The sequence below is a fragment of the Aquarana catesbeiana genome, linkage group LG08 (assembly GCF_042186555.1).
Source record: "Aquarana catesbeiana isolate 2022-GZ linkage group LG08, ASM4218655v1, whole genome shotgun sequence".
NCBI classification, from domain to species: domain Eukaryota; kingdom Metazoa; phylum Chordata; class Amphibia; order Anura; family Ranidae; genus Aquarana; species Aquarana catesbeiana.
This window is the reverse complement of record NC_133331.1, coordinates 97,238,309-97,253,466: the sequence shown is the minus strand read 5'-3', so window position 1 is coordinate 97,253,466 and position 15,158 is coordinate 97,238,309. Positions and strand designations below refer to the sequence as shown.

General features: G+C 41.1%; 1 protein-coding gene across 1 annotated transcript in view; it reads right to left on the bottom strand.

Moving 5' to 3' along the window:
• Window positions 1-290: 290 nt before the first annotated feature.
• DPCD (deleted in primary ciliary dyskinesia homolog (mouse)) overlaps window positions 291-15,158 on the bottom strand; it is a 33,895-nt gene continuing 19,027 nt past the window's right edge. Inside the window, exons 5-6 of the mRNA XM_073596183.1 lie at window positions 4,539-4,641; window positions 291-539 (exon numbers count right to left, since the gene is read on the bottom strand). Coding sequence (XP_073452284.1) covers window positions 435-539; window positions 4,539-4,641 — 208 coding nt within the window. The 3' untranslated portion in view covers window positions 291-434. The remainder of the gene's footprint in view (window positions 540-4,538; window positions 4,642-15,158) is intronic.

Here is a 15,158-nt window from a genome sequence, read left to right as displayed (position 1 = left end):
TGACAAAAGTTAGGGAGATTCCCATTTGGAGAAAAGTGACAGGTTCTTTTCCCTGAAACACCCTATCACTCCTATCAAAATCCTATGTAAGCTTTGTGTCAGATGGTGTCAGAGCTTACACAGGGTTAATGTCTTCCTCAACATCACAGTGTTTAGGCCTGGCGATTTTTTTTTTTTTACTGCAGTAAAAAATGTTGGTACAATATAAAAAAAAAAAAAAAAAGTACATAATATAATGAGATTGAGAAGTTCTACGTAGTAGTGAATGACTGTTCCATTGCACATGTTGGTAAACCTGTTCAATATTTTTATTGATTGTGTCAATAAGTGTAAACACAAAAATAGGCATATACTCATTTTATTGGGTACATAAGTATTTATTTATTTTTTTGTAGAAAACGATAAGATAAATTAGAATTCAGCTCATTTGCAGGTCATTGAGTCTTACACTCCACATCACCCTCCGAGTTGGCCTTCAATGATTTGAGCTCCTCCTGTAGCTCTTCTTCCACTGCCAGGATTTCCTTTGGTTTCTGATACTATACGATGAGACAGCAGTTACTAAATGCTATCCAAAACACATAACATGCTTAGGCATTAGGTCTCTAATCAAAAAAATTGCTCATTTTGTTAAATGCTGTTATACGTTCTGACATGGTCACAAGGAAATCGGGGCAGTTTCTAAACATTTTAAAATGTTTGTGGACTGTGGATTACAGCTAGAACCATTATCTGGAAAGCCCTAGTCTCTGAAACATGCTGTTGGTGAGCAGCTGCACATCTCTATGCCAGGGGTAGGTAACCTCAGCACTCCAGATTCTGTGGAACTACAAGTCACATGAGGCATTGCAAGATTAGAAGCCACAGCAATGACTCCCAGAAGCATGGTGGGATTTGTAGTTTCACCATAGCTGAAGTGCCGAGGTTGCCTACCCCTGCTCTAAGCGGTCTCTTGGAACCATGTGCAAAGTTACTTTTGACAATGGTATTTAGAGTGTCTAACAGACCTCCTCTCCTCTTTTGTGACTGCTTTGCCCCAGAATTTTGTCAAAGGTCTCATTTAACCATATCCTCCCACCTCCAATCATTAAGAGCCCATTATGACTTTTCTAATAATGCCTGTTACAAAGCCATTCATTTTGACTAGCATCCCAACACAATACAGTGCCATTTAATTCAATTGGCACCTCAAAACACTAACCAAATGGACCTCCACTGTACATGTGTTGCAGTGCACTAATGCATGTAACCCATTACTGCATATTGAATGCTCTGCATCTGCAGCCAATTTACATATCGTACATTAACACAATGCACCAGAATGGAAAAGTGTAAAAAGGCCCTTAAAAACCTTAGATTCAACTGTCATATGACTGTTTTATAGGTAAAAAAAAAAAAAGTTTGACACTAAAAAAAAAAGGTAAAAAGTTTTGGCTGATGTTAAATATGCAATGTTGTTATTTGGATGGATTTCTGCCAGACACATTGTTTAAATTATTTTGCCTCAACACCAATTTTAGCTTCATCTGTCCACCTTAAACGCACCTCGAAGATTCTGAGGCCACATTGAAAAAGGTGTTATAGTCAGATGAGACTAAAATTGAATTATTTGGTCTCAACATCAAACGATATGTCTGGCGGAAATCCAATACAGCTCACCATCCAAATAGCACCATTCCTACAGTAAAGCATAGAGGTGGTAATGTCCTGTTTTGGGGATGTTTCTCCACAGCAGGGGCTGGAGCACTTGTCAGGATAGAAGAAAATGGATGGGGCAAAATACCATCAAATTCTTGAGGAAAATCTGCTGCCCTCTGCCAGAACGTTGTTAATGAGAAGGTTAACCTTCCAACACGACAATGACCCAAAGCACACAGCAAAAATGACCACACAGTGGTTGAAGGAGAAAAGGTCAATGTCCTTGCATGGCCCAGTCAGAGCCCAGACCTAAATCCCCATTAAAAATCTGCTGAATCAATTGAAGACTGCAGTCCACAAACGGTCACCATCAAATTTAACTGAACTTGAGCAGTTCTGCAAAGAAGAGTGGGCAAATATTGCAAAGTTAGTAGAGACATATCCCATAATACTGACAAATTGGGGGGGGGTGATCCTTTTTCCAACTCAGCGATTCTGTTTTTGAACTTTTTTTTCTGACATGTTGGTGTTATATCTTTTACTTGGATGTTATAAGCTGCACTAGTAAGTACAGCTGGATAAAACAAAAAAACTGTGTCCGTCTTGATTTCAGACTGCAAAGCAACAAAATGTGATTATTTTAAAGGGTGTGATTCTTTTATATACCCACTGTACATGCCATGAGGTGCAATTCAGAATGAAAGGTAATGCACATAGGATAATATAATCACAAAGCAAAAAAGGTGAATTTCCCCACGTACCAGTGCAATAAAAAAATCTCTTAATGCAATACTGTATGTGATGGGAATAAAAAGTAATGTAGGCACAGAAATACCAGCTTGTGTGTAAATCTGAACAAACTTGAACTTGTTGAGGATGGAGACATTGCCATCGTTTAGCTCTTCTCTGAAGAGGAAGAGTGAGTGTTTGTCGCCTCCTGTGCAGGCGCAAACAGCCCTCGTACATGTGTACATTGTAGTATACCTGTGTGAGTAAGGCCCCGTAGCCAATGAATGGGCATTTGCAGAAGGAGGTCAGCAATGACAGCCCTGCATTCTTCTCATGACAGATTTACTTTTTTGGGCTAATATATAAAAATACTATTAAAAAAAAAAAAAGACAAAGTGGAATTTTAGGCTAAAACTATCTAATCTTCAAACTGTTCCCACCCACCTTCTAACTCCTATTCTAACTAACCTGTGGAAGGAAGATGTATATACTTACATATTCTTAGAGCACTTTGGTCCGGTCACATAATCAGCTCCCAGCAATGGCTTTTGGGGTGAGGAGGGACAGCCAACAATGGATGCCACATAGTATAACTTTCTCATTTTACAGCGGAGTTCCAGCCATTTCTGTATTTAGTGAAAGTCAGCAGCTACAAAAAGTGTAACTGCTGACTTTTAATAAACATACACTAACCTGTCCCACAGTCCAGCGATGCGGCCACCCGAAGCCTCGCTTCTCTTCCTCTCCTCTCCGTGGTGCCGGCATTGCAAGTGTGGGCACCCGGCTGTGACAACTTGCCTCTTCATAGCCGGGTGCGAGTTGAACTGTGCGTCCCGAATTCCCGGGCAACCTTCTGCGACCTGTGGCGTATCACAGAAGATTGCAGGGGAGGGAGAGATGGGAGCTTCCGTTCAAGTTGCCACGGCGCTCCGAGCGGAAGTGGGAGCTGGGTACCTGTCAAAACTAGGTAATCACTCCCCCTCCCCAAAAAAAAATATGACATGCCAAATGTGGCAAGTCAGGAGTCCTTAAAGTAGAAGTTCCACTTTTGGGTGGAACTCCGCTTTAAGTCCTATTCTTACTGTCATTTTTATATACTGGCCCAAAAAACAGCTCATAACTGTGCAGAAAGCAATGTTCAGAATCTGTACAGTCTGAAATGCATTTTCTAATTTATTAACACGTGGCTGATTCAGTCTAAATAGCCTTTGTTTTTATACCAACCCAATTATTTACCCAAGCACTTTGACCCTCCTGGCAAATCACAGAATTGTCGTGCTAGGCCCTGTCTGAACATCTGAGAACATATAAAACACAACATAAACAGTTATCACTATTATCCATCTATCAATTGTAATAGTGAGAGTCTCTGTGGAAATGGAGCAAAAAAGGACACAGAGTTTGCAAGTCAGGTGACTGCAAGGCTACAGAGCAGTTATTTTGAGAGGAGAAATCTGCTCTGGCAGCTTTCTCCGGGTTTTGCTAGTTTCAGATGGGACTCTGTAGTTTGGAGATCTCCAAGACACTTGGGTGGGACGGGATCTCCAACCCTGTGTCCGGGTCTCGTGGATAGCCAGCAGGTTGTGTGCATACAGCTTATATAATGAGGGACTGGTGAGAGCAATGGGGGGTGGTGGTGGTGGGGGGGGGGGGGGCGGAGTGTGAGCAGCTTGCTACTGCTGGGGTTGTGAAGACAGACTTGTGTCTGAAACGTGGTCTACCCTGTGGGGGACTGCAGCCCGTGTAAGGGGGATTCTTTGCCCAGGGACTGGGAAAGGCTGGCCAGCCTTGAGAGTCGGGAAGACTACGGAAGCCAGTGAGTCCAGGGGGCTGGAAAGACTCAACTCTGTTGAGAGCAAGCAGAGGAACTACTGACAAGAGAGCCAGGTGGCTCGGTATGTTTTTTCCTTATTTTGAGTGCTAAATTAAGTTAAACCCCTGCGTGTGAATCCTGAATGGACCTTTTTGCTTTTGTTTTTCACTTAATAAAAAGCGGGCTACCAGGCCCTTAACCATAACGCCTGTCTGACGTGGACTCGCTGCACAAAGGAAGCGCATCTATCACTTGAGCTAAACACCCCAATATTACACTATCTATATACACACACACACACACACACACACACACACACACACACTTGTATATATTTGTTACCATAATCCGTACTTACTGTTATAATTAAAGTGTTGTTTGCATGGGCAAAGCTTAGAGCGCTCTCATTCAGTTCTAAGTGACATCGATCTAGGTCTGGAATGGTGAACTTTTTATAATATCTGCAACAGAAATAAAGAAGTAGGTGAGATTCAGCAAGAATACTGAGAGAGGTGAATAGGTGGCTTAGTAATTAGCAGCAGATAGATGTAACGCCCACAGCTTTATTACAAGACTAAACAGCAATCTGTATAGCTGCCTGGCTGCTCCCTCACATTTGTGGTATCAGACGTGGAGGCAGATATTTTAGACAGCGGAGAAGTCTGTGATTTCTCAAACAGAGAAGAAGGGGGAGATGGTCGTGTGGCAGGAATTTGTACTCACTGACACAGCATTATACAGAGAAGAGCGCAGTGGGAAGCAGAACACAGATGGAGAACTGATCAGCAAACTCTATTCCTGGGACTTGTAGTTCTTCAATAAGCTGCAGCCTGCTCTACCTTGGAGTTTATTCACTATAAGTTGCTGCTTACAATTATATTCAACAGATTTAAACAATTTCTTTATATTAGAATTTCCTCTGCTGAAGAATACCAAATATATGCATGAGGAATGGCTTTTTATTAAAATACAGGTACTGTATAGCACTGTAAATTTACCCAGCGCTTTACATATACAGTATATTGTACATTCACATCAGTCCCTGCCCTCAAGGAGCTTACAATCCAAGGTCCCCAACTCACAATCATACATACATATACTAGGACCAATTTAGACAGGAGCCAATTAACCTACCAGCAGGTCTTTGGAGTATGGAACGACCCAGAGTACCCCCAGGCAGGTGGTGCCCTGGTTGGGATTCGAACCAACTACCCCAGTGCTGCTAGGCAGAAGTGCTAACTACTTAACCACTGTGCTTAGATCATTTCTCTTTTCAGGCAAGGATGATAGAATGGGAAATATGACGTCACATTGTGTGTATAAATGTTAATTAGAAAAAAGACAGATAAAAAGTGGAGCAGCAGGTTATTTAATGTACCATGGACACTGTATTCATATTAAACATGTAACTGCTGGCATTCTAAAATCACCATTAAAAGTTGACCAACAAGTGCACAGCCCGATTAGACACAGTAAATAATTAAAGGATAAGTTCACCTTTTAGAAAAAAATAATAAATGCACATTTTTTTTGCAGGTATTTAATTTTTTTGGGAGCCTGTAAAGCATTACACCAGTGATCAGCAGATTGCTGGTGCCATGCAGGTCTCCTTCAGATCCGTCAGTATATCTGTGTGCCGCATGTCCCATACAGGCAGGCAGATACACTGACAGGAAGAAATCAATGAACTACCAATGAGCTCCACAGCGCCGTGGATAGTTCATTGAGAACTGCAAGCCGACAACAGCCAAGGATGTCGGGACTTGTAGTTCATTCACACACACACAGCTCACACACAGCTATGCTGATTTAAAAAGTGACAGCTAGTACGGGAAACTTCTTCCTGTACTACTGCCACAGCAAGGGAGGGTAGCAGGCAATGGCTGCAGCATTGGGATCATGTTCCCAAAGGTGAACTTATCCTTTAAAGTAGTATTGCACAGACTTTGTATTACATCTGGGGAGGTATTCCTATATTCACATTTTGCAAAAAGCACATTAAACTGGCAAAGAGAGATACTTAGGTGTATGTAAATACAAAAATTATGTTAGTGCAGCGAATTCATCACACTGGCACCCAAGCAATGCTGACAAAAGTTTTAAAAGCACCTAATTTTGGTCAGTATTACTGGTGGTCACGTGACTGCTATAGCTCTGTTTGCATCCAGTGCAGCTGTGGCTGGGGATGTATGCACCAGGGTAGATCAAGTCACTTGCTGCTCCAGTCCAGACAAAGTCCCACGTTTTCTATATGCTGATGATGCCTGGTCAATGACATACCCATACTGCAGGAAGAGGGTGACAATGCTTCTGGAATGTCAGAAGTGACCTGGAAGTTTTGTCAGCCCTCCTCCAGAAATGTCTAACGAGGCCTAAAACTGGCAGTAACACCAGACTGAATCAAGCAAAAATATGGAGACATTATAAAAGAAATGGGATCGCTTAACACGTGCAGGATAAGGAATTATTTTTATTAGTTTTCAAAAAGGAACTCCAGGAGTAATCTTTTTCAGATTTACATTGGGCCAGCGTATAATTATTAGTATGTCACATACAGTGCCTTGCAGAAGTTTTCACCCCACTTGGCTTTTTACCCATTTTGTTACATTACGGCCTTTGGTTCAATGTTTTTTAATCTGAATTATATGTGATGGATCAGAACACAATAGTCTAAAGTTAGTGAAGTAAAATTAGAAAAATATATACATAAAACTATTTTTCAGAAATAAAAACCTGATAATTGGCATGTGCGTATGTATTTACCCCCTTTGTTATGAAGCCCATAAAAAGCTCTGGTGCAACCAATTACCTTCAGAAGTCACATAATTAGTGAAATGATGTTCACGTGTGTGCAATCTATGAGTCACATGATCTGTCATTACATATACACACCTTTTTGAAAGGCCCCAGAGGCTGCAACACCTAAGCAAGAGGCACCACTAACCAAACACTGCCATGAAGACCAAGGAACTTTCCAAACAAGTAAGGGACAATGTTTGTTGAGAAGTACAAGTCAGGGTTAGGTTATAAAAAAAATATCCAAATCTTTAATGATCCCTAGGAGCACCATCAAATCTATCATAACCAAATGGAAAGAACATGGCACAACAGCAAACCTGCCAAGAGATGGCCGCACACCAAAACTCACAGACCGGGCAAGGAGGGCCATTAATCAGAGAGACAGCACAGAAACCTAAGGTAACCCTGGAGGAGCTGCAGAATTCCACAGAAGAGACTGGAGTATCTGTACATAGGACGACAATAAGCCGTATGCTCCATAGAGTTGGGCTTTATAGAAGAGTGGCCAGAAGAAAGCTGTTACTTTCAGCAAAAAACAAAATGGCACGTTTTGTGTTTGCGAAAAGGCATGTGGGAGACTCCCAAAATGTATGGAGGAAGGTGCTCTGGTCTGATGAGACTAAAATTGAACTTTCTGGCCATCAAAGAAAATGCTGTCTGGCGCAAACCCAACACATCACCCAAAGAACACCATCCCCACAGTGAAACATGGTGGTGGCAGCATCATGCTGTGGGGATGTTTTTCAGCAGTCGGGACTCAGAAACTGGTCAGAGTTGAGGGAAAGATGGATGGAGCTAAATACAGGGATATTCTTGAGCAAAACCTGTACCACTATGTATGTGATTTGAGGTTAGGACTGAGGTTCACCTGAGGTTCAGCAGGACAATGACCCCAAACACACTGCTAAAGCACCACTTCGGTGGTTTAAGGGTAAACATGTAAATGTGTTGGAATAGCCTAGTCAAAGCCCAGACCTCAATCCAATATAAAATCCGTGGTCAGATTTAGTAAAGATTTCTGTTCACAAGCGCAAACCATCCAACTTGAAGGAGCTGAAGCAGTTTTGCAAGGAAGAATGGACAAAAATCCCAGTGGTAAGATGTGGCAAGCTCATAGAGACTTATCCAAATCGACTTGGAGCTGTGATAGCCGCAAAAAGTGGCTCTACAAAGTATTGACTTTAGGGGGTGAATAGTTATGCACATTGACCTTTTCTGTTATTTTGTCCTATCATTAGAGATATATAATATATATATATATATATATATATATATATATATATATATATCTCTATCTCTATCTCTATCTTCAAAGTTGTGGGCATGTTCTGTAAATTAAATGATGCAAAATGCCAGGGGGGGGGGGGGGATACTTTTGCAAGGCACTGTATACAATGCCTTGAAAAAGTATTCATACTCCTTGAAATTTTCCACATTTTGTCATGTTAAAACCAAAAACATAAATGTATTTTATTGGGATTTTATATGATAGACCGCAAAGTGGCGCATAATTGTGAAGTGGAAGGGAAATGATAAATGGTTTTCACATTTTTTTTACAAATACACATATGAAAAAGTGTGGCGTGCATTTGTATTCAGCACTCTTTTACTCTGATACCCCTAACTAAAATCTAACCTATAATATCTAGTAGTGGCCATTGAGTTTAGCAGTTGAACATGTCAGCTTATGATGCCCTATATCTTGTTTTTAAAGGCTTGTAGCCATATGTATAAGTATTTGCAATAAAGTATTACTTTTTATATGAATGAGTATGCCCCTCATTGCCAGTGAAGTCCAATAAATCTTTTTCTATACAGTAGCTATTCAGAAAACGTGTTGTATATTTTTAGTGGGTACAAACCGTTCTCATTGGACAAGGGTAGATCGCAGCATCTACAGCCCCTTCTCTCCACCTTGTCCACTGCAACTACACATTACTTTCTGGTTTTACTGAGACAATTGCATCATTAATGGAAGATATTTGGGGTAAGCACGAGATCCAAAAAAAAAAAAAAAAAAAGAAGGTGGTAATACATCCCGAACATGAAGTTATAAGACATGGTGAAGAATGTAAATGAACCAACATATAATTGTTGGTACATGGTTACCAAATATAGTTTTAGTGACTTAAGAATTAAGACAGGAGGCTGGGTGCAGAATGTGCTCTGACAGAGATTAAAGTCTTCTGTGATGTAGCTGCTTTTGGTATTTGGCAAAGGTGGCAGACGTGGAGAATAAGGGAGATGTCAAAGGTTAAACAGCAGAGATTAGATGAACACAAAGACATGTTAAAGAAGTGTTAACTCCTCAATGATAGATAAAAAAAGACTATACAAAGCAGGGAACTCTGCTTGGGACAGGGAGGAACTGAGCAAGTAATCCAATGAATGAGTGTTTCTTACAAAATCATATATCCCATACATTGTTCAAGCTGATAACTTGCAGCACAGCAGAGGTGCCGAGACATGCACATATCCTCATCGTGAACCATCCTGTATTAGACCAGGTTTATTTTCCTTTGAAAACCTGTTCTAGCAGGCGTGTAAAAGACAAAACGGGATAAAGGCAGAGCCTTGACATGGAAGGATGTGGCTGGCAGCTTACATAGCCAAGTGTGAAGTCTAGAAAGTAGAGGTGACAGGATGGTGTAGAGCACATTAAATTCCAGACTTATACCTATGAAAATATCATGCATTTAATATGACGTGTAATAGATAGATCTTCATTATGAACATTATAGTGTTGTATTGAAAACTAGTATATACAGTAGGGGAGGTACTAGGCGTCAAAGTCTAATGCCACCCAAAACAGACATTTCAGTTCGGACATTAAAAGGCTGGATCATTTCCTAATAGGTCTATTTCCCTTAATCTGTTCACTTATCCAGCCTTTCGAACATGGTTGTGATGAAGGTGTTAAGAGGGTTCAAATCTTGGCCAGTTCAGCAGGGACTGGCTGAGATTCAAACCATATATGGGCAGGCTGAATGTACCAAAGTTGACCAATCAACTTGGGTACAACCAACCTGTCAGATTTTACATGCAATTATTACTAGCAGCTATTATAGCCGCAAGCAGTAATCACTGTGTTCTCCTGGAGGAGGACAGCTCCCCCCGCCGGGAGAACTCAATGGCTCTGCGGGAGGGATTCCCCAATCAATATAGACTGTTTTGAGTGGGGAAATCGAGCGATTTTCTTTCCAGCAAACAAAGAAAATTGCCCTATCTATGGCTGACTTTACTCCTCAACAGGTGGTATCCCCTGTTCCATTGAGGTAGTATTACACCATCATTTGGTTTTTCTGCTGACTTTACCAACTAGAATTGGGGAAATTTCTTTGAGACAATATTCCTTTTAACTGATTGCCGCTGGTATTCCTGACTGGTATCTTTTATTAGAGCCGTTGGCGCACTTTTGTGTAAAAGCAATCCTAGTGGCTAAATAGCCTCTGGGATTGCTTTTACTAGCAACAAGAGAGGGTTCCCGTCCTCTATCATAGCCTTCCCGGACCCTACTGTCCCACTGGGGAACCCGGGATTGCAGCTGGCTGACCATAGAGCTGATCGGGGACCTGAACTGCCCCGATCATCACTATGATCTAAGAAACCAGAAATGACAAGTATTTCATCACTTCTGTTTTTCTCTGGTTTTGTGGAATTCCTTGTTTCAAGAAATCATATCAAAACTGATCTTGGTATGATCTGCAGCTTTTAAAGGGGAAGAAGAGACATCTGGGGTCTAATAAACCCCAGATGTCTCAGTTAAGAGTAAGAGGGCCTGTCACTGCCTTCTGCTATCACAAGAGATGTTTATATTCCTTGTGATAGCAATAAAAATGATTTTAAAAAAAAAATGTAAAAAGGTACAGTGTAAAAAAAAAAAAGTTTTAAAGCGCCCCATCCCCCTGTCGCATGTAATCAGTTATCACACATGTGTTTTAAAAGCATCGCCTATGGAGAATTAATTTTACGTAAATTGTTGCCGTTCCACAGGGATGTGCAAGTTTAAAGTGCGACATTTTTGGTATCTATTTACTTGGCGTAACATCATCTTTTATATTTTACCAAACAATTGGATATTATATTGTGTTTTTGTACATTGATATCTATTAAAGTGTATTTTGTCAAAAAAAAAAATAAAAAATAAATTGCAATTAAAAAAACACTGCGCAAGTACTGTGCGACATAAAAAAATTGCAACACCCACCATTTTATTCTCTATGGCCTCTGCTTTAAAAAACATCTAATGTTTGGAGGTTCCAAGAAAGGTAAAAGAAAAGTGTCAGAAAAATGCCTGTTCCTCAAGTGGTTAAAATGAATGGTCACTGTAAATAATAACAAACCTCATTGGTTTGAAAAAAAAAAAAAACTGAGAATTTAGCAAAACTAGTGCAGTCTATACCAGCCCTTCTCAGCCTTTTTACCCCAGAGGAACATAAAATAATTTTCAATTCTCAGGAAATCCCTGCTAAAAGAACTTAAAAATCGGGGCTCACTGGGTAAAAGGTCCTATGGGACTGGCCCTGGGACTATGCAGGCACCATCAGCTGGAAGGTCAGTCAGCCACAGCTCAAGGAACCCCTAGCAACCTCTGGAGGAACCCTAGTTGGGAATGTCAGCCACAGCTCAAGGAACCCCTAGCAACCTCTGGAGGAACCCTAGTTGGGAAGGTCAGCCACAGCTCAAGGAACCCCTAGCAACCTCTGGAGGAACCCTAGTTGGGAAGGTCAGCCACAGCTCAAGGAACCCCTAGCAACCTCTGGAGGAACCCTAGTTGGGAAGGTCAGCCACAGCTCAAGGAACCCCTAGCAACCTCTGGAGGAACTCTAGATGGGAAGGTCAGCCACAGCTCAAGAAACCCCTAGCAACCTCTGGAGGAACCCTAGTTGGGAAGGTCAGCCACAGCTCAAGGAACCTCTAGCAACCTCTGGAGGAATCCTAGTTGGGAATGTTAGCCACAGCTCAATGAACCCCTAGCAACCTCTGGAGTTGGGAATGTTTGGTCTATACTAAAAATTCAGATTTCTAATTATCTCCCTTAATAAACAGTAGAATGTGTGCCATACAAAGTAATGTGTACATTAAAAAGAAAATGTACATTAGATGCCCACTTTTTAGTCTGCGCTGGTTTTATAACTATCCCACATACTTTTTACTAAGCCAGACTAATGGCAGGCTCCTAGTGCCATGTAAATGATGGAATGCCGTGAATGTCCGTTTGTGATCCAAATCTATCCATTCAGGAAAATCTCTCTATACTTATAAGCTCTACAAAACGAATTTGTCTGCATGTACTTTCTGTAGTAAAAGTCACACAGCTATTTTTTCCCTCTCTCCCAAGTAAATCTTATATCTCCCCAGTGTAATAACCCGAATTAACATAGAAGAAGTCTCTGCTGGTGTTGTATGTGTTTATCAGGATGTCTGTGGAATGACAATGTGTTAATGTGACTTATCTAGTCAGAATTCATGAACTGCAATAATGAGACAGTTCAATGCTGGTTATGTGGGATCCTCGCCAACAGCGCCCTCTCTTGGTCTTGGCTGCAGAATACACAACCTTGCTGAAAATTACTTTAGATAAACATTTGTTAGATGATAACAATGAAAAGATAAATCTGAATGTCTGCAATGCATGCAAGACAGGAAAATGTATAACAGGACCTTTCATTCTTTTACCAGTTAAAAGTGGTTATATTATTTTTGTACAATAGATTTGCAAACAATTAACTTTTTCATTGCAGTTTATCTTATTACTATGTTTTGGCCAGCACGGCAGACAGTTGATGTTACCGGTGTCACAGTCAGTCCTTTTCTCAGTACTTCTAGACAAAAACAGAAGATAGGCTCTCACTGATGACCTCTTAAATGAAAATGCTAGTTGTTTGTCTCATCAGGTGAAGTCAGAACTCCTATTTGTTCCAGCTTGGTGACACAAATTACTGAAACCACTGGATTATTCGAACATGCAGACAACATTGTCTACAACTAGGTACACACGGGTCGAAAATCAGCCAAAAACTGTTGGTGAGAAGCAGCAGCACACAGCTTCCAAGTGATTGGCTGTGCAGTGGGGGCGTGTCACGACTGATCACTGGAGGAGAGCAGCTAGCGGATAGCGGTGTGTTCTCCTGCTTAGTGTGGTCAGTTTTTAATAGAAAAGCAGAGGGACTGGCAGGAACACCAGGGATTTCACATAAAAGGAAGCAATACATAGAGAACAGGAGACCTTCTCATACAAGTACATGATACAGCAGTTTCATATCAGGAATATGAAATGTTGGGGTAACAAAGCGAGTTAACAGTGGAAGCTTCCCACTGCACAGGTTTTAGATAATATCACTGGGAAATAAGCAGTGTTGTGTTTTTACAATAGAAGACAGAGAAGCCCCATTCAAGTTGTCATCTGGTTGCTATGAATAAAGTTGACCATAAACATCAGTTGCTCAAAGCAAGTACAAACACCACAAACCCCAGACCAATAGTGGAAAAGCGCGTCCATCTATACCCGGTTTTCCTTCCGGGTTCGCGGCTCCAGCTCTGTGACTGGCCAGAGCCGCAATGACGTCACTCCCGTGCATGCGCGCAGGAGCCGCCAGTCACGGCACACTGCTCTGAAGAAAGAGCACAGGCGGCTGTTGCTTCAGAGCGCATGTGCAAGTGACGTAACTGGCTGCTAGGACAGTAAATATCTCCTAAACGGTGCATGTTTAGGAGATATTTACACTACCTATAGGTAAAAAAAACTTAAAGATGGAAGTGTACTTCCTCTTTAAGCTGCTGCCCCCAATAAAACTACCCTCGAGGTGGTAGTCGGCAATGAATAGTGTGAAGGAATTGGGTATGGCGCTGCTTCGTTTTTGGTGGTGTGTATTCCTTTAAATGCAGTGCACCTCAACTTAATGTGCTAAAGACAAACGTGATGATGTGCAAACTAGCAATGAGAAAAATTATTATAGATAGTATGTAAACAACCCTATGGTAAATGTGTGGTATTGATTCCTTCAATCTAAATACTGAACATTGTAAACATTAAACTAGCACCATAGCAGACACATAATGTGCAATAAAGGGACTGCGCTGTGCTTGCAATATTTCCTTAACATCCGTGAAAAAAAGTGACGTGCTATGATGCAGTATAAGTGTCAATAAAGTGACATGCTGAAAAAAAATAAGTCTGTATTTCAATAGTAATTGGATTCTCAAATCCAATGATGTGTTGGTGGTTTTTCGCAGGTGCTCCCCCTTCTTCAACTCACTCACCAAAAATTCTCCACTTACTAGGGGTAAACCAACATTCACAGCACTATGTGGCTGTACACATTATTCAAGTACAGGACTTCCTCGATTACTCCAACGGGTTCCTGTCTCTCCAGTTTTCCTCACATGCAGAAACAATAACAGTACATGGGCCCCGTAGTGTAATTCTGTAAAATACCGTTTATTACAATATGCAGAAATGCACTTGCATTGTGTCAGAAAGGGTTAAGTGTTTAAAATCAGGAAGTCTGGGACGCCAATGCGCTCCTCAGACCAGAACCAGACGTAACGCACTGACACTGGTGGTCTGCCCTATGTGTTTTGTCACAACGACGTCCACTGTTTGGAGTGTCCAGCATCTTAAAGTACAGCTGAGGCATGGTGTATTTTGCAGCACTGTATTTTATACAAATCCAAGATCCAAGGGGCAGTTCTCCTAAAATGCATATATTTCAATATTATAATGAAGGAGTTAAATTGAATGTAAACCCAAATTTTTTTTTTTTTTTATATCATACTGTAGAGTATAAGATTTCCTATCATTTGAGCCCAGTCTTGCCACACAGAGTTAACACATCTCTGAGCAATCCTCCTTTATTGTTCAATGAGATAAATCTTGACAAACTGAGAAAAAAATCCTCCCCCTTGCTGTGAGTGACAGGCGATTTACATATCTCGTGCACTAGCCTAAGACATGCATTATTTTTTAATTCCCTCCCCCACGCCTTTCTTCAGCAGCTCTGCAAGGATTGGCTGTTCCACACCTCACCATGATGGCATGCTGAAGTCATGTGGTTACTTTCCTGTCTTTTCACTGGATGTTAGAGATCATAGCAGAAGTTCAGTGTTAGAAATACACAGAGAAAATGCATATTGACAAGGGGAGTGTAGAGGTGGGCGGGGAGTCTACTGACATCAC